This window comes from Varanus komodoensis, unplaced genomic scaffold (genome assembly GCF_004798865.1).
Source record: "Varanus komodoensis strain SLA01 unplaced genomic scaffold, ASM479886v1 scaffold1, whole genome shotgun sequence".
NCBI classification, from domain to species: Eukaryota; Metazoa; Chordata; class Lepidosauria; order Squamata; family Varanidae; genus Varanus; species Varanus komodoensis.
In genome coordinates this window covers 96,880,605-96,908,594 of record NW_025335268.1, presented here as the reverse complement: position 1 = coordinate 96,908,594, position 27,990 = coordinate 96,880,605, and the positions used below count along the sequence as shown (strand labels likewise).

General features: G+C 41.0%; 1 protein-coding gene across 3 annotated transcripts in view; it reads left to right on the top strand.

Annotated features, from left to right (window-relative positions):
• The window catches only part of SEMA4G (semaphorin 4G), a 93,045-nt gene that overhangs the window by 30,434 nt on the left and 34,621 nt on the right, over nucleotides 1-27,990 (top strand). For all 3 annotated transcript variants that reach the window (XM_044437367.1, XM_044437382.1, XM_044437375.1), the window contains one exon: nucleotides 7,181-7,429. In XM_044437367.1, coding sequence (XP_044293302.1) covers nucleotides 7,309-7,429 — 121 coding nt within the window. In that variant the 5' untranslated portion in view covers nucleotides 7,181-7,308. The remainder of the gene's footprint in view (nucleotides 1-7,180; nucleotides 7,430-27,990) is intronic.

Here is a 27,990-nt window from a genome sequence, read left to right as displayed (position 1 = left end):
GTTTAGCTTCAAGGCAGAGTGTGGCAAATCTTGGCATCCAATGCAGCCGGGGGAGGGGGTGCGTGTGTGTGTGTGTGGGGGGGGTAAATATGACAGGGTTGCATCACCTCTTAACTTGAGATAGTCCATTTTGCTTCTCTTACAAATATCCTCTTTGGAAGCTGAATTCTGGTGTTAGGTTTGTAATGCAACAACTGGATGAAGATGGGAGAAGCCATTTAGTTATTAATATCATAGGCATTATCCAGTGGATGTCCATGACAACTTTTGAAATCTTACTCCAGCTGACGCATTACAATTTATAGTGCTGAATAGCTGGGGAAAACATACTACTTCCATGCTAGCAATATATAATCAGTTGAATCCAAGGAAAAATTACATCCCTCAATAGAAAAGTTTCCTTGAGGGAAGATTTCTTGATATTATGCAACAAATAAGCAACATTAGCTCACTTGCTGTGATGTAAACTAATAATCTAGTTGGATTACTCTTGAACTGAATCTTTACTCTAATTTATTATCTTGGATTGAGAGTTCTTCCTTTGGGACTAGCTGAATAGTTGGATGGACAGATGGTCTGAGACTATGTCTTGCTGTGATGGAAAGAAAGGCCAGAATGATATTTTGGGAGATAACGGAATAGATTAGTGAGCATGTTACATACAGATTCTTATAGGAGCTTTTTTCTAAGGATTTGCTACTTTACAGAGTTTGAGTGGATTAAAGAGGACAGGAGAGTGATAAGGGCCGTCCTTGCTCTTGTGTTCAGATACTTCAAATGGGAATGGAGCACTATATTGAAACCACTCTTTTGAGGTTTCTGGAGTGCCTCTCCAGTCTATGTACTGAGGGTCAGATCCCACATTACTCGAAAGATGTAGCTACCAATTCTCCAGCAGTGTGCGTACTGTGGAGGGGAGGCTTGGAAAGGCGAATTGTAATGGAAGGGGGAGAGAAGGGGGAAGTATGGCAGGCTGGATGCTGGAGGGAGGGAAGCTTGTAGAGAAAAAACTGTCTCCAACCTCCCACTGGTATGCAACATATGAACAGGTTTCCTCTGAAGCAATGTGGCCCTCTGGCTGCGGAAAGTTCTCCATCTCCATTCTTAGCTTAGAAGGCAAACAGAAACAGCAAGGTTAGAAAATGAAAATATTGCTGGAGCACATAACTGGCTCTGTTTTTCTGCTGATTTAATGAAAACCTAGCAATGTTCATCACCAGACAAATGCTGACTTCATGAAAACAGGTGGTATGAGTGGAGGATTTTTTTGTTTTTTGTTTTTGCTAATTGGCCTGCAGGAGAGCACTTCAGAACTGACAAAAACATGGGAAACCATTATCTGATTTGAAAATATATTTCAAATTGTCAAATAAAGATGGCTGTTCTTTCCTTGTGCCGGGTTCTTTCCAGCATCTGTTAAACAAGGCATAACTCATGGTTACATTTGTGTGGCCTGAAACTTGTAGTATGAGGCTTTTCTCTTGCTCCCTGCCTTGTTTTCTCCTAGAAGGAGATAACCAAGATAAATAGCTTTTTCTAAGGGTTCCCACCTGTAGTTTTCCTTCTCCCTTGAAGCCAAATTTGATTTATACTCATTAAAATGTATACAGTAGGATTGGAGGTCAGGGGTTTTTGGGTTTTTTGTTTTTGTTTTTTTTTTACAATCACCATTGTCTTTCACTTTCTGCAGTTTCCTATTTAGTAAAACCGACATAAATGTTGATAGGTGGCAGCAGATACCTAATAGACTTTATTTCAATCCTTTCTGAGGATTTAGGAATGTCTGTTTTCAATATAAAATTGCAGCAGCTGTATTTCATAGCAACTTAAAATCAGGCGCCTATGGGCACAAAATGAGTGCAGTAGCATCCTTACACACTTATTCTCTAGCAACTGCTATTCAGAGGCCTACCAACTAATGTCAGTAACTACTATGTATTATATTGCCTTTCTCCTTCCAGAAACCCAAGGAGGCTTTCCTTGCTCCGTTTTATCATCACAACTACAATCCTGTGAAGTAAGTTAGGCTGGGAGTGAATGACTGGCCCAAAAACACCCATGGCTTCGTGGCTGAGTGTGGACTAGAAGCCGAATCTCCCAGGGCCACAGTCCAACACACTAACCATCTCACCACACTACCATAATCCTCCATTAACTTGACTAGTTAACGTTTTAAGTTATTTAAGTTTGTAATCACGACTGCATGCATGCATGCATTCATTCAAGGGATTTCTATACCGTTCGATTAGCACAACACACTCAGAGCAGTAGCAAATGTTGTTATTTCAGTATGTGCTGTGTGAAATACATCCTTTTACATGTCCTAAATCTTCTGTCATTTCAAGGATGACCCTTAGGCTCTAGTACTTTGAGAGAAGGAGAAAAGTCTCCACACCTTCATAATTATATGCACCTCTGTCATGTCCTCTTCACATGTTGTTTTTCTAAACAACAAAGCCTGCAATATTGCTATCTTACTTCGTAGGAGTTTCTCAAGACCTTTATTCATACATTATTTTATTTAAGGTATTTCTATACTGTTTAGACTAACTTTCAGAATGGTTTACAGAATATACTTTAAAAATCAATACCAATCAATTTAAAACAACCTAGCTTGTCATAGAACAACTTAACAATGAAATTTGACAGGCATGATAACTATAAGAAAACAATGCATCATAACCAATATACCTGAACCAAAAAGTTTAAAACCAATAAGATCACAATCAACAATTAAAATGGCAAAAAATAAGGTCTTTGCCAGAACTTAAAACATTAGTGCCTGTTTGGGGAGCTGATTCCACAGACAGGGTGCCATGGTCAAGAAGGCTCTTCCTCTTGTAGCCACCCTCTTTATCTCCTTTAGGTGCTTATGGAGAAGGACCACCATACATTATCTAAGAGTCTGGGAAGGTATATATGGGTTAGGTATATATGGGTTTTTTTTACTCTATTATGCATAATTTTATGCTTGTTTACACAGAGCCATCTTTGTCATTTTAATGCACAATCCCCCAGAGTTCCTTTGTCGTGCTCTTTGTTGCCTGGTTTTGTTTTTACTACCCCAAGTAATTTCTTCTGAGAACTTGTCTACCTTACTGCTTACCTCTGGCAGCTCTGCCACTTTTTGATTTTAAGCGTCAATCTAATTCAAGCAGCAATCATCCCTTTTGGTACAGGCTTGTCTTGTCTCAAAATGTTCCCTAATGCCTCACAAATCTAACATGTCTTCCGTGCATTGTCATCTCATCAGCTTTGCCAGTCTAGCTGGCTGTAGACATGAAATTGGGTAACTTTTCAGACAAAGCTACTTTTGAGGTCCTGGCTTTCAACCACCTACCTGGCAATCTAAATTTAGCTTCCAGGACCACTCAACCATTTCCATTATATGACTGCTGATTCCACTCCAGCATTAAGTACAGGCTATCTAGATGATTTGTGACATCCACAGCCTTTGTACCAGGCAGGCAAGGTGCTATGTGGTGCCTGCAACAATTCTAGACCCAGATGCCTGTGCCACTTTAACAACAGGATTGCCCACTACCAGGAACCCCAACCCCAGAGGCATGATCTCAGCACAAGAGTATCTTGTTCGTCTCCTATGGAATGGTTTTTTTCCTAAGAGCTCTTTTTCTTCTTCCTTCCCCAAGACCAACCTTCTCTGTGACAGCGGTGCAGCTGTCACCTTGGGAGTGGGACACTACAATCATCCATTAATGTCTCAGTCATCAACTTCTCTGTCTTTCTACTTGCAGAGCTATCTGTTCTTGAATTTGCCTAAAAAAATGAGTATTTACTATCAGAAGTGTGTATGTGTGTGGGGGTGATTGCCCTGCCCTCTTAATCTTGTTGCTAGACTCACTTGGGTGCCTAATTCCTCTGCTTAATTTCTGATTACCTTGGTGGTTTGCACTTTTAGATACTTCCTAAACTGGGACTCCCCCTTGTGAGCTGGTGTCCTCACAAACTATTATAGCCTTAGTTAGCCTCTTTCACTATTGCTGCTGCAGCCAATTAAGCCAAAAAGAGTGCCTTACTTAAAAAGAACAGTGTTGTGACTCAACCAGTGGGCTGCACCAAACTCCCGTAAGTGGTGAAGGAACGCTGGCCTAAGGAGAACTTAATGGGTTGAAGGGCTTTGGAATCATCCTCCACAGTTATACATCATTCCAAACTTTACAAAAAGTATTATCTCAGCTGTAGCAATTGGGATAATTATGCAAACACATTTATGGAAATTTTCATACTTACACATGCATCACTTTATTTTGGCACAGATCTCTGATTATGACTTGAGAATTCTAAATAACATAATTCAGAGGAAGTGAGATGAACAATACATATGCTCTGATCACACTTCTTTTTAGCAGTAATATTCACCTACTAAACTTGTGACTTTATTTCTAACTGATAGAAGGAATTTGCTGACTTTTTCTACCTCTTGCCCTGTTCTTCAACACATTGCTGTAGCAAGTTTTAATTAATATAGCACATGTCTGAGCAATTGCTGCTAAGAAACACCCTTGTACATGATTTATTCGAGTGATTGTGTGTCTGTGTTGGTTATGTGAGCCGACATCATACTGACCTTGGGGTATTGGCAACCTCTGCAAAGACAGCATGACGTTTACTCTGGATTATTGCCACTTTGCTTAAGGAAATCTCCCATTTTTGATGCAGAATCCACATTTGACCTTGAGTCAGGGTGTTTGATGTATTGCTAGTCTCATGCTGGATAGTTGCTTGAGCTGTGCTAAAATACTAATAGGTTTCAGTAATTGTGCTGGGGATGCAAAGAGGAGGCAGAGTTGTGTTAGCCTTATTCAAAGTGTGGACCATAGAAATTGGTTGCAAGAAAACAGAATTTGGCTAAACATTAGAAGAAGCTTCCTTATGACATGAGCTGCTTGACAATAAATCAGGTTGTCTTGGGAGGTGGTGAGTGTTCTATCACTGGAGTATAGACTGAAGGACCATCTGTTAGGGGAGCTGTAGTTGCATCCTGTACTGTATATCCTATATTGAGTATGAGATTACATAGTTTACCTCCAGGATCCTTTTTGGCTCCAAGGTTTTATGGTTTTCCTTGGCTTCAGTAGCCTTGTGGGTTGAAATTTCCTTTGTTGTTTTTGATTGGACTGACTGTAACTGTGAGACTCTTGCTGTATCTCCTGATGCATTTGACAGTTGTTAAAGCTGTGTGCACTTGTAATTCAATACAGGTGGGTAGGTTGGGCCACCTAGTGATTGGCTGCAACAGCAGGCATTGAAAAGTATTGCATTCTTGCCATTTTCTATTTAGCATTTTGCAGAAGTGACTTCTATGAACTATAGATCCATTACTTTGTATGTTGGAGGTGATGGTGGTGGTTGGGAGTTATTCTGAATTTTTCTTTTGAATTTTCTCCTGAGATATACTGTCTGCATTTGGGCAAAAATAATAAAAAAGCCTAATTTGGAAGAAGGTAGACATTAATCAAAGAAAACAAGTGCAGATTTATTTTATTATATTTTAATCTTGATTTTCCCTTGAAGTTCAGTTATTAGTATAATGGCTAATAATGCAAATCCCAAAATTCCTGTTTCAAATCTTATTTATGTTAGCATGAAATATGGGGGTGATAATACCAACCTACTTTACAGGCAGCTGTAAAGATTATTGTCATAATGCACGTGCAGTGCTTTTTTACATCAGTACCTAGTATTAAATTGGCTAAGTACAGCAGGACGCTGTATCCATGTGGATTGGTTCCAAGCCCCCCAGCAGATGCCTGAAATTGTGTATAATAGCAAACACTATGCAATACACTATACAATAGCAAGTGGCCATCTGTGGGTGGCGGCAAGTGGCGAACTATGAAATAAACTATATACTCAGAATAAGTAAAATATATACATTTCTTTTTCCCAATTTTGTTCATTCTTACCTTAGCACTTTAAGACTTCCTTTGGCACTTTACAGCACTTAATGACTTCTCTTTGGCACTTTATGGCACTTTATGACTTCTCTTTTGGGCTGAGGTCAGCTGTGGTTAACGGAAAACATGGTAACTGAACCAGCCAATCCAGGGGTCCTGCTGTGTTAGTAACTTGGATGGCTGAGCCATGTGCTAATTCCTAAGAAGAATTTTGAAATCAAACGCAGCCCTGTGATTGATTTTGGATGAAATGAACAATTACCATTTGTGTAGGTTCACATTAAAGCACTGATGTTCCATACCATAAGAATGGAAAATAATCTTGCAATGCAGTGCTCTTTTAAGCACTCCTCATGTTGCGTTTAGAGGGTTTAGTGTCTTACATAAAATCAGGAAGACAAGGAAAAATCACAGTAAGCATGTTGTTTTTTCCTTGGACCATTTCAGCCCAAATGTTTAATACATGGTATTTAATGAAGCAGATAGAACTGTAATGCTGCTCCTGCTGCAGCAGAGCAGCTTTCAGTTTTTCTAACATGGAGGACTCGCCTCTGGAGAATGCAGTGTGTGTGTGGGGCGGTTAATCTTTTTGTAGCACTGGGATTTAATGAAGGCAACTCTCAGAATTGGGACAGGAAAAAATATTTGCCTTTAAAGGATCTTGCCAGCTCTGTTTTATGAATGGCTATGCGGAGGTCCTAGCTAATTTCTTTCATGTGACACATAGTTGGCAGCTGACTGTTGATTGCCTGAAACAAAGCAGAAGGAAAATATGAAATATAGGCCAAAATGAGTACAAACAAGGTGGTGTGCAGTACACAGTGATGGTGCAAGACTGGGAAAGGTAGGACTGAGAGGCAAGGTTGAAGGAAGAGGGTTATGGAGTGCCCAATGAGGCCAGAATGAATTATTGCTATGGAGCAGCTTGGGGTACAGAAGAAGTAAAAGAGGCTTGGCCTGCAAGTCAGGGTGCAATAATGATGATAAATAAAATCAGTCATGATGGACCAAGGCAAGCCATCCAGCATTGTGTGCATTGGCGGTAAGTCTAACTCTTTGGTTTAGCCTGGGATAGGCAGTTTGTGGCATTTCAGATGTTTTGACTTACAGCTCTCATCATCCCTAGCCTGTGGTGAAAGATTATGGGAATTATTGGTCAAAACATCAGCTGAACCACAAGTTGCCCACTCCTGGTTTAAGTAAATAATGTGAAGCTGTAGTGTATCCTTTTTTTTCTTTAACCCTTTTATTTTGTATTTCAGGAATTCCTCTGTGGCCTGCAGTGACACCCACAGAAATCAGTGGAAAGATCGTTCAACACTCTAGGTCTTGCTTGTAGAAAAGGGCTGTGTTGCCCAGTGGGGCCGTAGCCTTGGCTTGACCAGGAAGAATGAAAAGGAATGTGGCCTTTTTTCTGATGGTTCTCTTTGTGGTCACAATAATGGGATACCCCTCCAGACGCTCTGCTATGGATTTGGATGCCACGCCCCGTATGACAATTTTCTATAATGGTAAAGGAGATTTCTGGGCTTCCTGTGCTAACATGAATCTCTTAGCAGGGCACATTGGCAATGTATATGATGATGAGTGATAATACTGTCTGTATATGCATGTCCCATGCTTTTTTCTCTTTCTTTTCCTTTTTGGATGTTAAGCGTTTATGTGATTTCAACCGTGCATAATTACTAATTTATGATAAAAAGGACAAAGCATAACATGTCTTCTTAAATTTAGTATGGTGTAAGTTTTCATGGACTGTAGCTGCATCATATACGGATAACTACCTCTTGTGTGTGTTTATACCAGAAGGGAATTCTAAGTTACCATTTTGGGTAATCTGTGCATGCTCTGAATGGCAAAATTCCACCTCCCCAAAGTATTGTCCTTGGCATTATTTTCATGGTGTACTGTACTGAAGTGCTTGAGAAAAGAGCCCTTGACAAACCAGAGGTTCTGTTGCATTGCTCTAAGTATTTTCACCTCTGGTTACCCCCTTGATACAGGAAAGAGGACCTAGTGGAAAGCAAGTTAAAGGGCAAGCTCTATAAACTACCCTTCAGCCACTGCCTTGGTTGATGCTCCTACTGTGGTTGTATAACTTAAGTTGTACTGGAAAGGTTGTTTTGAGAGCAATATGCAGGTTAGGAGTGGATACTGAAGGCATGCAAAGGAATCTGTGGCACAGCCTGTGTAGTTTGTTTTCTGATATGCTTATTTGGTCTCCTCTTAAATGGCAGTGGGATGCAGGCCAGCCACTTGAGAATCTAGGAGGCAGACAAGGTCAGTTCTCATTTGTCTGTTTGCTGTCCACCCTTAGACTGTGGAAGAGCAGGATAGCTTTTTACTGGACTGCCACATGCACACGAAGTGAATCAAGCAGGGAGAAAGTCTTAATTCTATGGCAGCTTCCCGAAGAACACTAACTGGAAAGAGCTAATGGAGTTAGTGGAGATATTTGCTTTACTTATAATGCAATTGTAGAGCAATGAGGGCTTTCTAATTTTGTACCTGTTCTGTTAGTTGTGTCATGACTAAATGATGATGGTAGCAAGCCAATCAGCTTTAAAGATTTACAGAAGATGATGTAACTCTTTCCAAGAGAGACAGAGGGGAGGGAATGCTCAGTTTTATATAAGATCCTTTCAACTTGCCTTGAAAGAGTGGTCTGTGATTTATGTATTACCTTCCCCTTCTTGATTTCTACTGTGCAGATTATTTTTAAAAAGCTTCATCCAAATGTTGAGTTGCCTGCATAGCAATAAAATTCTGTTTGCTTTACAGTATCAGCTTTGCTGTGTGTCATCTGACATTCTGGTGGTTAAAAAACTGATCAGTTTTAGGGGTGTCCATGCATTCACACCTCTGTGATACTTGTCAATAAACAGTCTTCCAAGATGATACAGAGACTGGATTAACTTTGTGTTCGTATGAGGTAGAGCATGGGTGTTGAACTTCTTTCAGCCTCAGGACTGAATCCAGGTGTAGAGAAGTTCTCAAGAGTGGTAGGTGGAACTGAAGACAAAGGGGATAGGCCAACTATACCAGTTAACTTTAGCGTAAAATTAATAATGCCAATAACAAAGCCGTAGGAAAAGCATTTCAACTTCCAAGTGGAGGAAGATGCATAAAAACTGGGAACAAATGGTAGGTGATAGAGGGAGCAGGAACTACTTGGTGATATGGAAAAGGGGGCATGGCCATCCAGTGAGCCCCAGGGGGCTCCCAGACCTCAAGTCCAACACCTTTGAGGCAGGACCCCCCTCCCCGCAAAAACCCACTGGTACTGTTTAGCAAGCATACTACCATGTAGCTGGGTAGCATCATAATGGCAATGGTGCCCCAACGTTGTAGTGTACTTGTTGTTGGTAGTCGTGAAGTCGTGTCCGACCCATTGTGACCCCATGGGCAACATTCCTCCAGGCCTTCCTGTCCTCCACCATCCCCCGGTGTGTACTTATAACCACAGAGAAAATAACGCTTCTGAGGTCTCAACCCTGTTCCTGACCTGTAGTTCCACCTTTTTACTAGTTTTTTCTACAGTGGAAGAGGGATACAGGGAAAACCTGCTTGGAGAGCCATGCAGGAGCTACTGCTGGTTATTACATGCCAGATTGGAGCTGTCAGCGCTGCTGTCTTGCGCCTCAACACGCATGTCTGATTACATCAGCATCTTGGAGCAATCTCCTGTGCTCGTTTCCCAGGAATTCTGAGGCATTATGAACACATGATCACACGTACTTTCGTGAGTGTAGGAGAAGGGGGCAAGAATTTCCTTCTGTTACTTACACACAGATCTCTTGTCTTGCCTGCCTCTGGGTAGCTTCTGAATTCTTAAACTGTATTTACCAGTCCTGCCACCAAAGTTGTTTAGCAATGCTCAGGCTTTGTATAATTTGTGCTGCTTCTTCAAAGGAAAAAAATCAGATTTGTGGGAAGCACAAATATATCTATTTAGGATTAATATTCAAAGAAGCTAACTCCGCCAAAGGTGTGGAATCAAGGATTTGGTTTGTGTACAGCCAATCTTGGACCATCTTATCTGTGTTTTTCAACATGATGGATGCATGTGGTCATGTCTCTTCTACGGCTCTGGCACGTCCCAAATGGCATTGGCATGCAGACTTCTCAAGCTACTGTGGTGGGGCCATCTTATCATAGATCTTGAAAGCATTTTTTTGTTTCAGTACCAGAACAGGTGGAGGCAGACTAGGTTATGCTAGAACAGGGAGGTGTTTATCAGTTGTGAACAAATGCAAGGATAGTAGTGGGAACTATGAGGGAGGAGGAACTGAATGTATTAAGTATAGCCCACGGAGAGGGATAAGGAAAGATGCAAGAGGCAGAATCTAAACCATTCATTGAGAAATGATATGTTTCCCCTTTCAGCTTCCAGCAGACTGCTTCCTGTACGTGTTTTTATGTTCCTGTATTTTGTGATGGCTAATATAGTGGTTTAAATACAATGGTTTAAAAATGTCATTTATACGATTTCAGATAATGAAAATTGTGTGTGCATGTACATTTGCATGTGTTTGATCTAGCCCTGTTTGCAATGATAAAATACAATTGAATAGTTCAGTTAGTATTGGGTTGCAATAATTGCTTATTGCAGTTGTTGCAGGCTATCAATCCTCTATTCTATAAAGGCTTTAACATCAGTTTCCATGGGTAAATTATAACATCATTCAGTTAGTCATTACTCTAGGGAGTCAAATAGCTAGAACACATGACAAAGACTAAATGGTCAGAAACTAAAACTAGAAGAAATGTGAACATGGAGAAAGTTAGTGCAACGAACCATCAGATTTTTCTTTTGCAAATTCTCAATTTTCTTGTTGAGTATAGGCAAAATGGAGTGGCTTGCTAAGGAGCTGCTTTGGATGATGAGTAACCCCCCTTTCCCCAAAACACCATCTAATTCATTTGCAATAGCTATACTGAAGATTTTAAATGTTAGATCCCCTGTTCTCCCTCTGGGCTGTTATGTTGTCTGTGGTTTTTTAAACCCTTTCTCAGAGGATGTAGCCATTAAACTAAGTCATGTTTAGGCTGTTCTGATATGTCTCATGTCAAAGGATCCAAGTGGTGCCAGAAGCTGCAGAAAAGACACCAGTGGCTCTGGAGTTCCTCCATGAAGTGCTTCATTGGAGTAGCTTGATGTCTGTGTTGTGCTGCAAATCTTTGCCACCACTTGCACTGCATCTGTGTGCTACCAAGTGACAAGGAAGCTACTTCTGAACACCTGGTTTGTGTGTAGTTCCAATAATGTTGGTAAAGGGAAACCATATGGTTCATTTACTAGAGATGCATATGATCCAGCCATGCAAAGGTAAGCAGTCACACCAGTAAGTTAACAGGTGGGTTGACCCTTAAAGGTCTTGTGTGCTTGGCCAAGCTACTTTCCTCCACACTATAACTCCTTGTGCAAATTCTGCCCGGATGGCTGCTTAAGATGGTATTTGCGCTACAGTAAATGAGAAGGGTTTGCGCTGCCTCGAAGCTTGGGTTTATGCTGCTTAGGGACACCAGGGGAAGCAACTGAAAGTTAAGGTATGATTCTCTTTGGAATTAAGGAAGAGTCAACTGACAAGGAAAGCTACAGAAAAGGAACCCAGTGGACATGTGAAACTTGCTGGCATTTAAGTAGAAGGTTAATTTAACACTGGCCGTGTATCTGCTCAGCCATCTGCTTGTCCCTTGGCTTCTAGAAGTGTGTGTGTGCAGGGAGGGGGGTTATACAATGTGGATCTAGAGCCATTCCACAGTAGGGGAAATGGCTAAACACATCTCTTCCTTCTTGCCCAGTCACAACTCAAACTCAAAGCCACATCTAATAAATTTGCTGGCATAATTAAAAGAGTTGGGTAGTAAAGACAGCTGAATGATGTGTCAGTAAGTGAGAAATGATGATGAATCTAGGTGGATATGTGAAAGCTTCTGCCACATTCCTCTGTTGAGCAGGCAAGCCCACCAGCTCAGATCAATTGGTTAGTCCACCTGGGATCTCCCTGGGTTGGCCAGTAGAGGCAGTACCAAAGGGAATTTGCTGGGTCAGAGAGAGTAGGCACTTGGCCATCTCTTCATCCTAACTATCCTAAAACACAAGATAAAATTGCTGAAAATAGATGATTCTTGACTCTGGAAATTAGGAGTAGAGTTAGTCCTACATGAGGTTGCGTTATCACAAAAGCAGGGGTTAAGAAGCTCTTTTGGTCCTGGGGCTGGATTGTTGTTCAGCTCATCCTCAACATTCAGATGATGTCAGGGGGCAGACCCTCTATCCCAAGTCCCTCCCCACAAAGCCATGCTTCCTGAACTTCTAGGGGAGTTTCTCCATTGAGACAGAGGCACAGAGCAACTTTCTCTGCATGAAGAAAAGGGCAGTTCCCATAAGTGTTGGAGAAAGGTGTGCTTTCTGTATCGCTGCAGCAAGGAACAGATGGGTTGGGTGGGGTGGCTGGTTGGCTGAGGTTGTTGCTCTTCAGTATTTTTTTGTAAGCCAGGAAAGTCCATATTGATCATTTTGTTGATTTTTCTGCATGAATAATTGGGATTATTGGAATATAGTATAGTAATAGCAAGTTAATCCCCCAGGTATGGATCATTATGTAACCCAAATGATACCATTCAACATTTGGGAATCCCAAGGTTTGCAGAAGTAGACAAAATTCTTAAGTTCTCTCACACAAACCCAGCTTAATGAGGACTGAGCATTCTGAGTGGGCTGGAATGCTGCCTGACCTATATAGGTGGCATGGGTGGTAGAAAGGAGCGTCCTGGGAAAGAAGATCTCTGGCTAGAATAATGAAGACCACTCTACACTGCAACATTTTGTTGCACTTGCATCCAAGATTCAAAAGCTCCCTTTACTCCATTAATAAAGGAGCAAGAAAAAATAGGGGAACCTCTAAGAACTGCAGTAGCAGGTCTTACACTGGTTGTGTGATATGATAGGTTCAACTCATTCTAAAACTAACTATGGAATTATTTGCCATGGGAAGTGGTGATGGCCATCAAAAGGGGACTGGACAAATTCATGAGGGGAAAGGCTTTCAATAACCACTAAACCTGCTGGCTATGGGCTGCCTGCAGAGGCGGAATGCACCAGTTGCTGAGGTGTTTGGGCAGACAGAAGTCTTGCACCTATGCTTGAGAGATCCTGGATTGCCACCCTGTGAACGGAGTGCTGGACGGGACCATTATGTTCAGTTGTTATGTTCTTATGTTCTTATTTAGCCATCCCTTCCTGCCCCCTCTATGATTTCTAGCTTACTATCCCTTGTATAACTACAGGAGTAGCCAAGACTGTTTGGTGCAAGAAGGAAATGGGGTGGGTGGGGGGTTTGCAGCTGGTTCTAGAGCTGTGTGCAGCATTTGGCAGTTGGCCCCCAGGCTTTTCTCTATGACATTTCCCACAAAGCTTTGCTAATTGCATTGTGGCAGTTTGGTAGCCTGGCTGAGAAAACCACAGTCTGCACCTTGTTGAGGTGGCATGGGAATTAGTGAGTTTAACATTTTGCAAATGTTATCTAAATGCCAAGTAGAACAGGAGAAATTAGTTTTTCTCTGTAGAAAGATATATTTTTTTTACATTCAAAAACTGAGCAGCACCTTGCCTGACACATACGCTATTTATACTGGGTGCAACATTGTTTTTTTCCTTGAGAACAGAATTTGGCTTTGAAATTATGCATGTATGAGGAGTCAGTTGTGATTCTGCTAAGAGTTACATGACTCTGCTACTTTAGAAATTCAAATTGTTGGGATTGTATAGTTCATGGAACTAAGCAATCAGGGTTTGTCAGTCATTTTGCTGCCTGAGGGTGGGGGACAGAAAATGGATGGTGCACTGAAGCAGGCAGGACTTTAGAACCATTGGTTGGTTTTGTTATTGGACCTGTTACTCACTCTCTGATGCTGAACTTCAGTATGGTGCAGTGGTTAGAGTGTGGGAAATCGGGGTTCTGGACCCCACTTGGCCATGAAGCTGACTGACTGACTGACTTTGGGCGGTCACTATCAGCCTTAGACAAAAGGAAGAGGAGGAAGATAGGTCCTGACATCTGTGCATTTCTGTTAGCACAATCCTACATCTGTCTATTTGGAAGTGAGTGTCATACCTTTTTCAATGGGGCTTGCTCCCAAGTAAGTGGAAATAGGATTATAAGCTGTGTTTTAGTCTCCGCTTGCACAAAGTTATCTTGAGCGTCTTCTGTGTTCAACAATCAAACTATGGAAGCCTTATCATAGTGTGTACAACTTCCGGAAGTAGTAAAAAAAATCAGCCTCTTGGCATTGGGGATGGCTTTCTTTGTTATGGCCATGGTCAGCAGACCTGGCATGAAAGCAGCTAGGAAGACATGAAGTAGTGCAACATAATGGAATATCTGCCATTTCACCAACAATTCCTGGTCCCTTTCCAGAAGATCATGACCAGAAGTCCCTAATCACAGTCTTTATTATATTAAAGCTAGCCAGCCAGGGCTTCCTTTGTAATATAATGACAGTAATATATAGGCTGTTAACAAGAGGTATCTATTGGGTTCAAACCCTCTAACTGTGGAGTTTCTTCTTGTCCAAACCAGGAGTTGATTTCAAATTGAATTCCCCTCTTTCTACCAACAGAGGTAACTCCACCCTCAGGGAATTTTGCTTGTGGGTCAGAAGATGGGATTGCCATGTATTATTAATGGGTCCACTTATTTGACTTGACATTGGACAACAAGGCTGAGAAAGTTACACCCCTCCTCCCCGACCTTCCATGTTCCTTTGTGTCTCTCCCTGAACTTTGTGATCTAGTTCTCACCAGTTACTTGGCTTATCACTAGTACTCACTTCAATAACCCAGGTAAGCATTCTGACCCTGCCTCTTTTTCCAGTTCAGATTCAGAGTCTAAAAATCTACATTGGAGTGCTGTGCTTTGGGAGAAGTGAGTCCAATCCTATAATGAGTTAGGTTCAAGGTGTTGCTATTTGTACACAAAGCCCTACACAACTGAGGACCAAATACCTCAAAGAATATCTCCCCTAAAGTTTAGGGCCTATACCAGCCTCCCAAACCACTACAGGATACCCTGTTTATCATACTACAGCTCCAGATTTGTTTGCCTGTGAGATAGAGATGGGCAGCAGCATCCATCTTGTGTAAAGAACTTTCTTCTGTTGGGCTTCAACACTGGCATGTTTTAGATGTCTATTGAAAATGTATGCTTTTTTCACTGGCTTTCTCCTTGCCTTAAGATGTTTTTGAGTCTGCCTCTAATGTGGTACTATTTATTGTATGTGTTGCATGCTATGGTAAACTGCTTCACGGTTTCTGCAAATGAGAAATGGTGTGGAAATATTGCTAATAAATAAATAAGGTCTTGTCAGGTAAGGAAACAGGTATGGATTTGTAGGCTGCTCACCTATCTGTATGTTTATTTTGTATTTGCTGCATTTATGCAGACCAATATATTTGATCCAAAAGCTATATTGCTTTTGTTTTCTGGCTTTTCACTTTTGTTCCTCATGTTGAATAGGTTTGCTGCTCCTTTTTGCCTATTGTTTTACCTACAGTACCAGTGAGGCTAAAGGAGTCCTTTCCTCTCCTGAGTTTTGAGAAGGAATGCAGAGTTGGGCCTGTTCCCTTCTGTGTCAATGTAGCTTGACAGCTCCTTTGTGGGCCTTTGCCTGACAGATCTCACAGGAGGAGGATAAATGGCTGTAGCTGGTTGCTGAATGATGGATTTTAGCAGCTGAAACTGAATCTATCCCTGAACTAGACACCAGACAGGCTTTCCTGAGAGCTAGATGAGTGATTGAAAATTAATATTGTTTGAATTGAAGTCTTTAGGCCTTTCAGTTAAATCCATAATGGAGGCAGTGGTTACAATTGGATATACAGCAGCATGTTAGCAGAGAAGAGTCTCTCTTACTGTTTTACATTAATCTGTGTAAGTGTGCAATGCGTGGAGTGATGCATTTCCACATTTTGCTGGCTTGTGATTGAGAGGAAAACACTGGAACTATGTTTTAGAAAATGGGAATACTGAGCTTTACTTAAGTATATGATTTCTGTGTGTCAGATTCTCTGTTACCCCAGGAACCTTCAGCTACATGAGCCATATTCATGCATTTGTGTGAGCAGCCCACAGAAAGTCTAACTTGCTATCTTGATAGATAGACAGACAGATAAATTGATTGATTGACTGATCTGAAGGAAGATTCAGTAAGTTAGCATTGTGGGTGGTAAGTACCTGCTGTAAACAGGAAGATCTGATTTCACTTGAGGTTGATCCTGAAGACAGGGAATCATGCCTGCATAAAATGTGCTCACAGATTTGCCAACCGATATATGGTGCCTACATATCTGGATTTTAGCTGATAATATAGGCATCTATGAGAGGCTGAGCCAGCCTTCTTTAAACTTTTGCCCTCCAGCTGTTTAGACTCCCATTTCCAGCAGTCATGACTATTAGCAATGCAAACTGTGATGGATGGAAGTTGAAGTCCTAAACTTCTGGAGGGCACTAGGTTGGGGAAGGCTGGGCTATGCAGTTTTGAATGTCTCTCCAGTATATTTGCTGTAGGAAGAAGGATGATTATGAGCTTAGTGTGTCCTAGGCGGATTCACACAGCCAGCCTATAGGAACAGTCTGAAATGATAGCTGTAAAATTGTCAGCATGTTCACAGACGTTCTTGTGCAGAGACAGAGGGCTTTCCTGAGATTCCTGTGGTAGGCTTCTAGCCCATAGCTTTTCTTCTTCATTGAAGCTTTAGAGGTCTCAAATGTCTGTAAGAACCTGTTCTAGGATTTCAAAATAAGTTTCCTATCCCAGGGTTTTTACCCCTTTTTTACCCTGCAATTTTGACACTTTCTTTAAATGTAGGGTATGTGTGTCTGTGTTTGAATGCTGACCCCCACAAAAAAAGTAAGAGTTAAAACATCCTGTTTTCCTTCTTTTAAAAAAAGATATAAACAAAGACATGAACAGACCTCTATCTCCTGTCTCCATTACGTTTCTACAGTAGTCAAAGCAGTTCTCCAGAAGAGAAATTATAGAGTGATAGTTCTAAGAAAAAATCAGTTACCATTATTCAGTGTCGAAATAAAAATGAGCACTTATATAAGCCTACCGAACATTTTCTGATTCATAAGGATCAATGTTGGGTGTATTTACACATCTTGGGTCAGTCTTTTAAATCAATCAACACAACCCAAATAGTGCTATAGCTTTTATTATCCTGTTGTGCTGCCCTTTATCCAAATAATATATTTTGGTTTTTAACAGTGTTGGGAGATAGGCTAAGAAATAAGATTTCCATCCAGGCATAAATCTTCATAACTGAGTGGGAATTGAATGGACTTAGGCACAGTCACTGCCTTTTGTTGATGCCCTGGGCCAGTTTACACAAGATGACAGTGCGTAATTCCAACTGGCATGTGTGGTACAGCTCCTCAGAGGTAGTCCATGATATTGTGTTGTCCAAAACAGGTCACTTTGTTCCAGAAAGACTTTTAAAACTGGGCTGACCTTGGATGCTCTCCCAGTGTATTGCACTACAACTCCCGTAAATTGCAGCCATCTTGTTCAGAGTTCAACATAACTCAAGGAGACAGGTTATAGAAGATGGTGGTATTTTGTGATCTAAACATGCACTGAACCATTCAAAAATATGCCAACAAACTAATATGTTGGAAAATTCAACTTGTGTCAATGCCAGTCTGCACAGAGTGCTATGTGGATCTGGCTAGGCAAGAAGGATTTGATGTTTAATAGGTGAGACTCCAATTGTAAGCAGTCCTTGCTCGGTGTATGAGAATGGATTCTGTTGCCCTCCAGTTACCCTCCAGATGAATTGGACTTCAGCTCCCTTGAGCCCCAGCCAGCATGGCTAATTTTCAGGAATCCTGGGAATTATAACCTAATATACCTGGAAGGTACCAGATTGAGAAAGGCTGGAGTAGACTGAGCTGGGTGAAAAGCTGTGAGAGTAATGATCATTATTCCACTGGAACAATGTGTGTTTCCCTTCATGCTATAATGGTACTGCTGTTTTAGTTACTTTGCATTCATTGTGCTTTAATGTCCCAATAAACTGCCCTAGAAATACTGATCAGCACTGAGGGCCGAGGTATGCATGTTGGAACACAGTACAGCTGGGGTCCTTCTCCTCTCAAATGGTAAATGTTTCATTGAAGGAACAGATCCAGTTCCACAAGGGGCTGCATTATGTTGGAGTGGCAGAAATTTGAGGAGGAATTTGTGCCTGTAAGGAATAACAGATCTCTTCTGTGTCTGGAAGAGACTTAAGAAAGCATGTCTATGGAAGTCCAAGTTGGTGCTGCTCAATCACTTGGAAAGGAGAAGCAGCTGTCACTATTCTATTGTTCTCAAACTCAGTGACACAATTCATGTTCCTTGAATTAAGGTCCTTTGCAACCCCATACTGTAGAGTATTGAGCTGTTTTAAATCTTTCCTATATACTTAAGTATTGAACTGTTTTAAATCTTTCCAGATTACTAGGCAGTGGCTCTGGGGTGAAGTTGTCTAGGCAGACCCAGTAAATAAAAAACATTTTGCAACAGGAGTGATGGATGGATTTGTCATACTTGTTGAGGGTACACTGAAAAACAGCTATTATTACAAGAAGCATTTGAACATTGCCTATTGTTAAGACTTGGCATTTGGGAAGTCTGCTGTGATAAACCTCAAGCCTGGGTTGGCTCCTTCAACTCAAGGAGCAACAGGTCTTTCTGCAAGTTTCTCTTGGGGTTGGAGCAGACCCTGATTTCTCTGCTTTCTTTGTTATCTTTCAAGACTTTTTCATTTGGATTGGTCTCTTGTGGTTTGAGCTCAGCTTTCTTCTTAGCCTTCTTTTTTGTTGTTGCTTTACTGGAGTTAGTGTACCAGTTCATGAAAGCCCTTGCTACTCATTCTGAGCCCATAGGAGACACAGTATACAAATAAATGCAATTTTTCAGGAAGGTTAAGGTTTCAAGCCTGTGCCCACTGAACACAAGCAGTGAAGTGAACACTGTGCTAGCATCTTATAACTAACAGCGCAATCATTTGCATGTTCATTCTGAATTAACTCCCACAGATTTTTATGGAGCATGCTTCTAATAAGTAGGTATAGGGTTTCAGCTATATTCTGGCCTAAACTCTTGTGAACTAGGAGCAAGCCTGTTGAACTGTGGAGAGATTTCTGACTGCACAAGTGTGTGACCTGTTCAGGACTGACATTAAAGGATTGGGATGTGGCTGAGTCACAGGTCAGATCTTGCTGTTTTATGACCTGATATTGGAATTTAGAGACCCAATAAATATCAGTAATCTTTGAGTGAGTGGTGGAAGGAGAACATATTATACAAATTTTGGTTCTTCCTGGTATTTTTTTATGATGTCAGCAGTGGATAACTTCTTAGCAGATCAAGGACACATTCAAAGAGAGCATAGTTGAATGAGTTTTTTTCCTTTAATGTTCTTAAAATAACAAACCACAATTTTGAAATAAGAAAATAGTACACATTTCCTTTCTCCTTTCTTTATCTGCAAGACGGATTTAGACAGACATTGGGAGAAGAGAGAGGAGTAGCAGCAGTGGAACAATCTATAGGAGATGAAATGAAAACAATTTCTTTTCCTGACATCCTGACTTGGAATTTTTTAAAGACACAGTTGATTTTCAATATACATTTTTAAAGCCCAGTGTTTTATCCCTGTTGGATGGATTTATCTTTCACCATAGATACAGCTGTACTTAACCCAGACCTATAGGTAGGTTGGGTCTTCACTAGTCAGCAGTTTGTATAAGATGTTTGTCACAGAAGAAATAACACTTGCAATTCTTAATCTACTAAAGGAGACCTTTCTTGAAATAGAAGGCTGGAGGCTAAGTGAAAGGAATGTGTTTCAAACCCCTGCCTGCCTTTGTTTTTGTTTACACATTCCACAGCTGATGAGGTAGGAGATGTTTATACCTTTTCTCCCCATGGGATGCACAGAAGTGCAGGAAAGGCTTTTCGCTCTGGCTCTGTCTGTTTTATAGAGATGATTGCCTGTGTTGTATACAAGACACTTAAACTGTATACAGTTAAACTGAAATTCACTACCACAAGTTACATTGATGGCCACCAATATGGTTTTAAAGGGGGCTTAGACAAATTACAACAAAAGACAAATTAAGGAAGGAAAAGATTAACAATGCTACAAGCCATTATGGATATATGCTGCTTTCAGTATTCACTCATTGAGGGTTTTTCACATGCAGCTGGTTACCTACTGTGTGAATGGAATGCTGGACTAGATAGACCTTTGGGCAAGGTAGTTCTTATGTTCTTTTGTAGGGAGGGATGGCACAAGCAGATGAAAGTATGTTTACATCAACAAAGACTTAAAATGACATTACATGGGTGCAAGGGGATTTGAATTTCCTGTTTAATTAGGAATATATTAGAGTATCTGCCTTGGTGGTCCTCTGGGGTATTGAATCCTTTAAATATCCATCCCTATGCTTCATATTGTACACATCTGGTCACCTTCCCCGTAGGCAATGACATTCAGATTCATTCCAGAGTCACTGTGGGAGGTATAATTTGCACTACAATGGCAGCGGAATGAAGATGCTCCTCTTTCAGGCAGTACCGTAGTTCATGCTGCTGTTGCTGCTTCTAGCAAAGCCAGGGCAAGAAAACATCTCCATAGGCTGAGGCCTTCTGTGCTATGGCTTACATGCAGTGAAGGTGTATTCCTATATGTATGAACAATGGCTAGAAGCCAGGCAGCAAGTGACTGGCTTAAGAACACAGAAGGTGAATTTTGTCATCATCCTTTCTGGTTTGACCTTCATGGGAAACAGAAGCATGAACAGTGAGTGACATGCTGCTTTCTGTGTGAACGTTTACTCTGACGTACCTTGGTGGAGTTCCTGAATATGATGGGCCCTCCTAAATCCATGCCTCGAGCCTGCCCTCCAGATATTTTGAACCACATCTCCTGTAATCCCATGCTGGCAGGAACTGATGAGAGCTGAAATCCAAAACATCCGCAGGGTGAAGGTTGAACACAAGTGTTGAATCTTTTGCTCCTTTCAGGAACCGAACTTTGAGAATACCTCTTTACAAAGTTTAGAAATTCAGATAACTTTTTAAGATGCAGATACCATGGATGCATCCCCATGTAGGACAGTGTATTGGGCCTTGGCTCTGGGAGTGTCTCTGAATAAATGAGCGCTTGCGCGTGTGCGCTCGCGCGCTCTCTCTCTCTCTCTCTCTCTCTCTCTCTCTCTCTCTCTCTCATATATTTGGACAAAGAATGGATATCATCTGTAACATATCAGAACTGATATGCTAAAACACACTGTAAGATTTCAGTTGCACCGAGAGTTGCTGTTCCATTTCCTAGTGGGATTCAAATACCATTTCTTTCTTTAGCCATCATGTTAAAAGTTTCACTTGGAGGTGGTATTGCATTTTAACAGGCATTAGGTTAAAAGGTGACCATAAGTATTGGTCTGTATATATTTTTTTTAAAAACCTCAATATTAGGTCTCTGCAAAAGGGACTTGGTTAAAAACTTAAATACAAATGAGAATGATTCCTCCTCCCAAACTCTCTTGATTAAATACTTAAGGTTGCACACAAAGGCAACCCTTTTCTAAACAAGCTGCAATTGTTTGTATTGCATCTCTGCTGAAAACATGTCAGTAAGGCATTAGAGCATGTCTTCAGATAAGTTCCAGTTATATTGGAATTGAAGCAAGATGGAGACCACTTAATTCTGATTTATACTCACTCTCTTAAAAAAAAGCTAGTACAAAGGTAGTTCAAACTGAGTTCATAATAGCTTTTATTACAGAAGAATGTGCTGTTCCAGTCCGATTTTATGTAAGGATGTATTTGAGTAATAATGGGGAGACTTTGGGCCTGCAGAATTTATTTATTTTTACTAAAACCCCAAGGGTCCACCAACTGGAGCAAAACAGTGGCTTGAGAAAGGCTGCTAGTTGGGAATATACAGTTTAAATTAAGGAACAAGGAAGCTTCTGAACATATGTTCAGCCCAGGAATTTGTTTTCTCTACCAGAACTGAGCTTACGATCTTTTGGCACAGAAAAATCTGCTCTTGTTTTTCCCAGCAAGTTTTCTTCCATCTCTGTAGGCTAGGTTAGAAGACGTGGGGGGAAACAGTTGGTGTTGCTAAAATATTGAGAGTTGGAAACTTTTCATGATCTGCTGCAAATCACAATATAGTAGATGTACCTTTTACCCATTCTAGAAAGGTGTAATACTTGATAAACTTGATAGTTAATTTTGGAAAAAGCCAGCACACAAAAAACATGTCAATATCTCAAAACCCAGTTCAGGATAGTTTTGTGAGGAAGGGGAGAATAACTGGTTGGAATTTTTCCCCCTTTTGCTTACCAAAGTTGATCTAAATTAGTTTTCTGTCTCTGTACTGTAGGTAGGAAACAAGTTATAGAACTAAGACAGGAAACAAGTAAATGTTCAGAGACTACATGGAACTGAGGCAGACTTGCCACCACACCTTGCTTCATTGAGCATCTTAACTTGCACATCCTCTGAAATGCTAACACTCTGGGGTTGAATAGCATGTATTTCCTGGAATTAACAGAGTGAAGGAAAGGACAGCATAGGAGGGGGCGAGCTGAAGGCAGTGCATTAAGTTGTGCAAAAATAATTTTGCGCACACATGAACCAAAGAAGTGCAAAATGACATTTTATGGGGTAGTAAAATTAGATTGAGAGTAGAATGCAAGGTGGCTAGGACAAAAATGAGCAAACTTGACAGACAAATTTAGCACTCTTCTGCTATGTTGGATCACCATCTGAGCACAAGAGAATTTATATTGGTCAGCATGTGCTATAATCCTCTGACCTTACCCAAACATAAGACTGATTAAATCTCAAGATAAGCGAGAGCAAGGCAGAGGCTGGGGAGAGCAAATTGAAAACATAGCTCAAGATGCGCTGCTTGGACTAATTGTACATCACTGCTGTCATACCAAAAACTTTGTCAAACTGAGATGTGCAAAATACTGTTGGATTCCCATCTAGTCCTGTGATGTTCTCAAGTTGAAGTTTGTCACCAAGAAAGCCCCCAGCAGAGAAGAGAGGGGTTTTTTTTTCTTTTCAGTCTCCGGGTACCATGATTGGAGAGGCTGAGACCATGAAACCAATTTGACAGTAGGCCACAGGGAATGGGGCAATTTGTTCGGCCTCTAATCACACAGATAGGAAGAAGTACTAGGGTGACTTTGCATGGAAACTTGCAGTACTGAGCACAGTTCCTCATCAAAAAGCACTTAGTGGAACCACTGGTTCACATGAGAAGGGAAAAAAGATAGTAGAGGATTGACAAAAAAATAATGCATTAGGTCAGGAATACAAATGATAAGTAATAATAGAATTACCCAGCTGGGACTTACCAAAATTGCCTTCACAGGTCAAATAGGACATCTTAATTATCTCTTCTAATTAGTCAAAGGATCAGGAGCCATAGCAGAATGGGATGTCAAGCTGCCACATTTGGGGTGCAAAGAAATAGATGTGACTTCTGGGTTAGATGAGGTAGTTGAGTGTATTTAAGCAAAACAAAAATTGAAGAATACCCACATTAAAATGTTTATCCTGCAGTATGTTATAAATTGTCAAAGATACTGGGTTGCCTTTCTATCAACCATGGTTGATTTATATTTTAATAATAAGCAGGGGGATCCCCGGTTTTCATCTGGACACAACAGCATGTCAGTAGAGGAATTATAACACTTTCTTCCCCAGTTGAGATGACACCCTTTCCCACGCACACTTTGCAATTAGCCTTGGAAGGGAGGAAGCATCCACTGGTACGTGTTAAAGTTTTTCTCTCTAAGGCAGTGTAGAGGGATGACTTCCATCCAAATCACCACTAAGGGTGGGGGTTGAACCTGTCCACACTTGGCACTATAGTCATGAAAACCATGGTGAGCCCTGTGCCTAGTATTACTATTTTAGAAACCTTGACCTAGTAGCTAATGACACATTTAGTGTCATGTGCAGTTTTGTCTTACATTAGTTGTAGCTGAAAAGATAGTGGTAGCTAGTCCAGTCAATTTTGATGGGAGGTCAGTGTGACTAATTTAGCCTGGTCCAGGCTGTTATGCCATTGACTGCAAGTATCTAAGAAGGGATGCTACTGGGTCTGGCTCAGGAGACAGACAAGTAGATCCACAGATTGTTTCTAGTGTGTTGCTTGAATTAGTTGCAGTGTGACATTTTGGATTTACTAGCGAGCTTTAAGCAAGTTTAATATATTCAGTTATGTAAAGATATCTAATCCAAATGGAATACAACTTGCTTTATGTTTTCTCTCATGAGCTAAGGCTCGATGTATGGATAGCTCTAGCACATAGAGTTGGTTATGAGCAAATTGTATATGCACTCCATTCTGACAAAAAGATTTTACATGAATATATCTGCCAGTATTCACACTCCTACCCATTTTTGGATGCAAAATCTTACATCAAATGTTACTGGAGCTCATTTTCACAAGGGTCTGTTTTGTTCAAGCAGTTAAGCTAAGGACCCAATCTCTGCTCTGCTTTACTGAAGAAAGAAAGCAATCTTCTTACCCTTTCATGTTTGGGTATTGTTCTCTAAAAAGCTGACTTTAACAGCCAGACTACATTGCCCCAGGTAATCGCTGAATCACTTTGTTCTTACTTCCCAGAAGCCAGAAGCTTTTAACTTGCCCTGCTGCCATGTTCTTCCTTTGCTGCAGGGAGAGGGCAGAGCTACGCCTTTTTGTACAATGCATACCCCTTCTTACATTAAGGAAGCTAACCAGCACTGTGGTTCAGAGGGGTATGTGTATAACCCTCTGTGGGAGGATGATTGCTCACATCAGAGGGAGTAAGGCATTGTGCCTGCTGGATCCTCGTGTGGGCCTGTGTGCAGTAATCCAGCCTCTTTCACCCATGCATAAATGCAAAGGATCAATTCCTTTGGCTAGTGTAGCTCCCAGGACTGAGAGCATATGGCCTTGGGAATTAGAGTTTTTTTTGGGGGGGGGGGGCAACAGTTGTAAATAACAAGGTGATACCGATCTTTATAAATTAAATAATCATGAAAACTTTCATGCAGATTACAGCATCCACCTCAACAATTTAAATATAAAATTTCTAAAAGGAGTTGCAGGAATATTTGGGAAGCAGAAATTCTGGTACCTGATCAGAAAATGGCAAGTAGCATATCATGGTGTTCCATCTTCTTGCTTGCTATTTTGATCATTGTGTGACAGAAAAAGAGAATACTAACTTTTAAATTCAGTGGGATGAACTAGACAACCTATGATTATATGTGTTCAAATGCATGTGTGGACTCAAATATACAATATACAATAACCTAATCACTCCCTTCAGGCCAGCCACCTGTTCTAGGTGAGTAGTGCAGTTGATTTCAGAACGTTTGCATAAATCTTTTGGCTAACAAAATTTTTTGAAGATTTGCTTCAGATTCACTAGTACACACCTGGAATGGAAAGACATTCAAAGCATTGGTACAGTTAGCATGCTCTTGGATGCTGTTTCTTAGGAGTACTACTCAATGGTGTGTAACTTTTGCATTGTATTGCAATACTGGCTTGGTTTAAAAAACACAGTATAATTCACCTTCTTTTTTCCTGTATATCTGAAGATCTGCCATATGAGGTAGCAAATAAATTTTTGCCATTACAGGCCTGTAGATGAGAAACTTGTACTGCTAGCTTTCCAACAGACCCAGAAATGCTAGTCAGTTCCAGAGTGCTGCACTTTATGGTTTTCCTGATGAGGTATTAGAGTGCATTTGACATTTAGCAGACAGGGGAGCACCTCAGGGCTGTTCTCTGTGTGCAAAAAGGAACCTTCAAAGCTTTTTTTCTTTTAAGTGGCAAGAGAATCATAATATTAACAGCATGGATTATGATCTGTACCAATTGTGTGAATCCCTAATTTATGTGTGCATTGACAAAGGCGGGCAGGAAAGGGTAGCATTTACTGAAATGGTAGAGAGCTCCTCCTCATGATCGACCAAACATCCACTTGCAAATATAAATTAACAGGCTCTTTCCAACTGCAGAAGTTTTTTCCTATTCTAATATTCTTGCCCCCACCCCCAATCAGAGGCTGTGGCATTTCTGTATTTTGCAATGCATACTTTTTATTGGCAGGCAAATGGCACAATTGTCACAGAATTGTTTAGCTACATTCCTCTAGTCCGAACACCTCTCTTCTGCTGCCTGCAGTATCTCTCCCAGAACCACAGGAGTAGAATTGGATTAGAGCCATGTCTTCAGAGGGATGTGCTCACTGCCAGTCTGTCTTATGTTCCTTGCCATTTCATCTTGGACTTCAAAATAAAGTAAGCTGGCACTCAGGGCCTGGGAAAGAGATTCTGTGGTGGACAAGTCTGCCCTTCCAGTATAAATGCCAATGTTGAGAACACTGGCATTTATAAATCTGCTCATAAATGTTACCAGTAATGGGCTGTTCATGAGATCTCATCAACACTAAACACTGTAGGAATTAGTTTTGCTCTTCACTGTCCTCAAGCTGATGAATAGGATAATTTTGTTGTTCGGAGTAGGGAGGTTTGGTGCAGGCTTAGTCAAGCACTGACTAGAATAAGTGGACCAGTTCAGTTGAATAGGGATTCAGTGATGCAACGAAACTGTTTTTGCTCCTTACCCCTTTGCTGCTTTTACCTGTCCTTGCCTAATGAGCAATTGCAATTGCTGTAGGTGTATAATTGATTTTACATGCATGCACATACACCAGAACTCACCCATGTGACTTTGCCAGAGGTGAAAGAGTCATTGGAATGGAAATAGACTGTGGGGACAGATTTGGAGATGAGGACAAGGGTATGAAATCCATGGCCAAGTTCATTGGACTCTGAAATAAGTCAAGCTATAGTTGGAAGTCACTCAGCTTCAGTTATTGCAAGAAGAAAGAGTGAGCATGTCAGTGAGGAAGAGGGTGGATAATCCCAGGGTCTGGAGTCAGCTAAAGAGGGCACACCACTTGAGAAGTGTCAGATGCTCCAAGCAGTTGTATGTTAAGCAAGAGGATCTACCTTAAAGGTGTGATGTTGGCAATTTGAATTTGGGATGAAGGAGAGGTATTCAGTTTGGAATCAACTTTGCAATAGGTCACACTTCTTTAATAGCTAGTATTCTAACTATCCATGGAATATGCCTCATTTATACTTTTAAGCCAGTCTGACTGGCTTACATTAACATAATAAGGCTTTGAGGTAGGATACCATTGCCTTGACTCTGCCTGGAAGGGACATAGAAAAGGGCTGTCTCCACATGGATCAATATGATAGCAGTGATGTGTTTTCAGGGTAAAAGCCTAAGACAGAATCTTGTGCTATTTTTCAGTTCAGTGCAGTTTAGTTTATTCACTGTGCAGAACCCAACAGTAAAGTTTTTCCTGAATTTAACCATTTGGTAGCAGGGGAAGAATTGCTGGTTTGAATGTTTCCCTTAGAAGATGCACAAACCCTTCCTCCACCTAGGAATCTGGTGTGTTGAAAGGGAAAGCTTCAGACTGGACCTTTACTGAAAATGCTGTTTTTCTGTTACTAGGGAGGGTTACTTTGGTGGGAAGGATAATTCAAACTTTAAGTCTCTTGTAACCTATAGTGCTACAGCCAAGGAAAAAGTAATACAGAATTGCATAAACTGGTGCTTACTCTGTGCTCATGTGCTTATTTATTTTACTATCGAATTTACATCCTGCCTATTTTCTTCCAAGGAGCCCATGGCAGCCTTCCTAATCCTTCACCTCAGTCCTTTGAGATAAGTTAGGCTGAGAGTCAGTTACTGGTCAACAATCACCGAGTGACCTTCACAGTTGAGTGGGAACTAGAATCCCATTGCACTAAGCACCAGACTACAGGGTTTCTGTACAGGTGCAGAATGCACTGAAGGGGAAGATCAAATGGCCTTTGTGGTACAGATCCTGGCATTCAATTGAGAACCACAATTGGTACAAGGCAAGCCCTGGAGTTTCTGTTCTCCGTCAAGGTAGGAGAGGAAGCC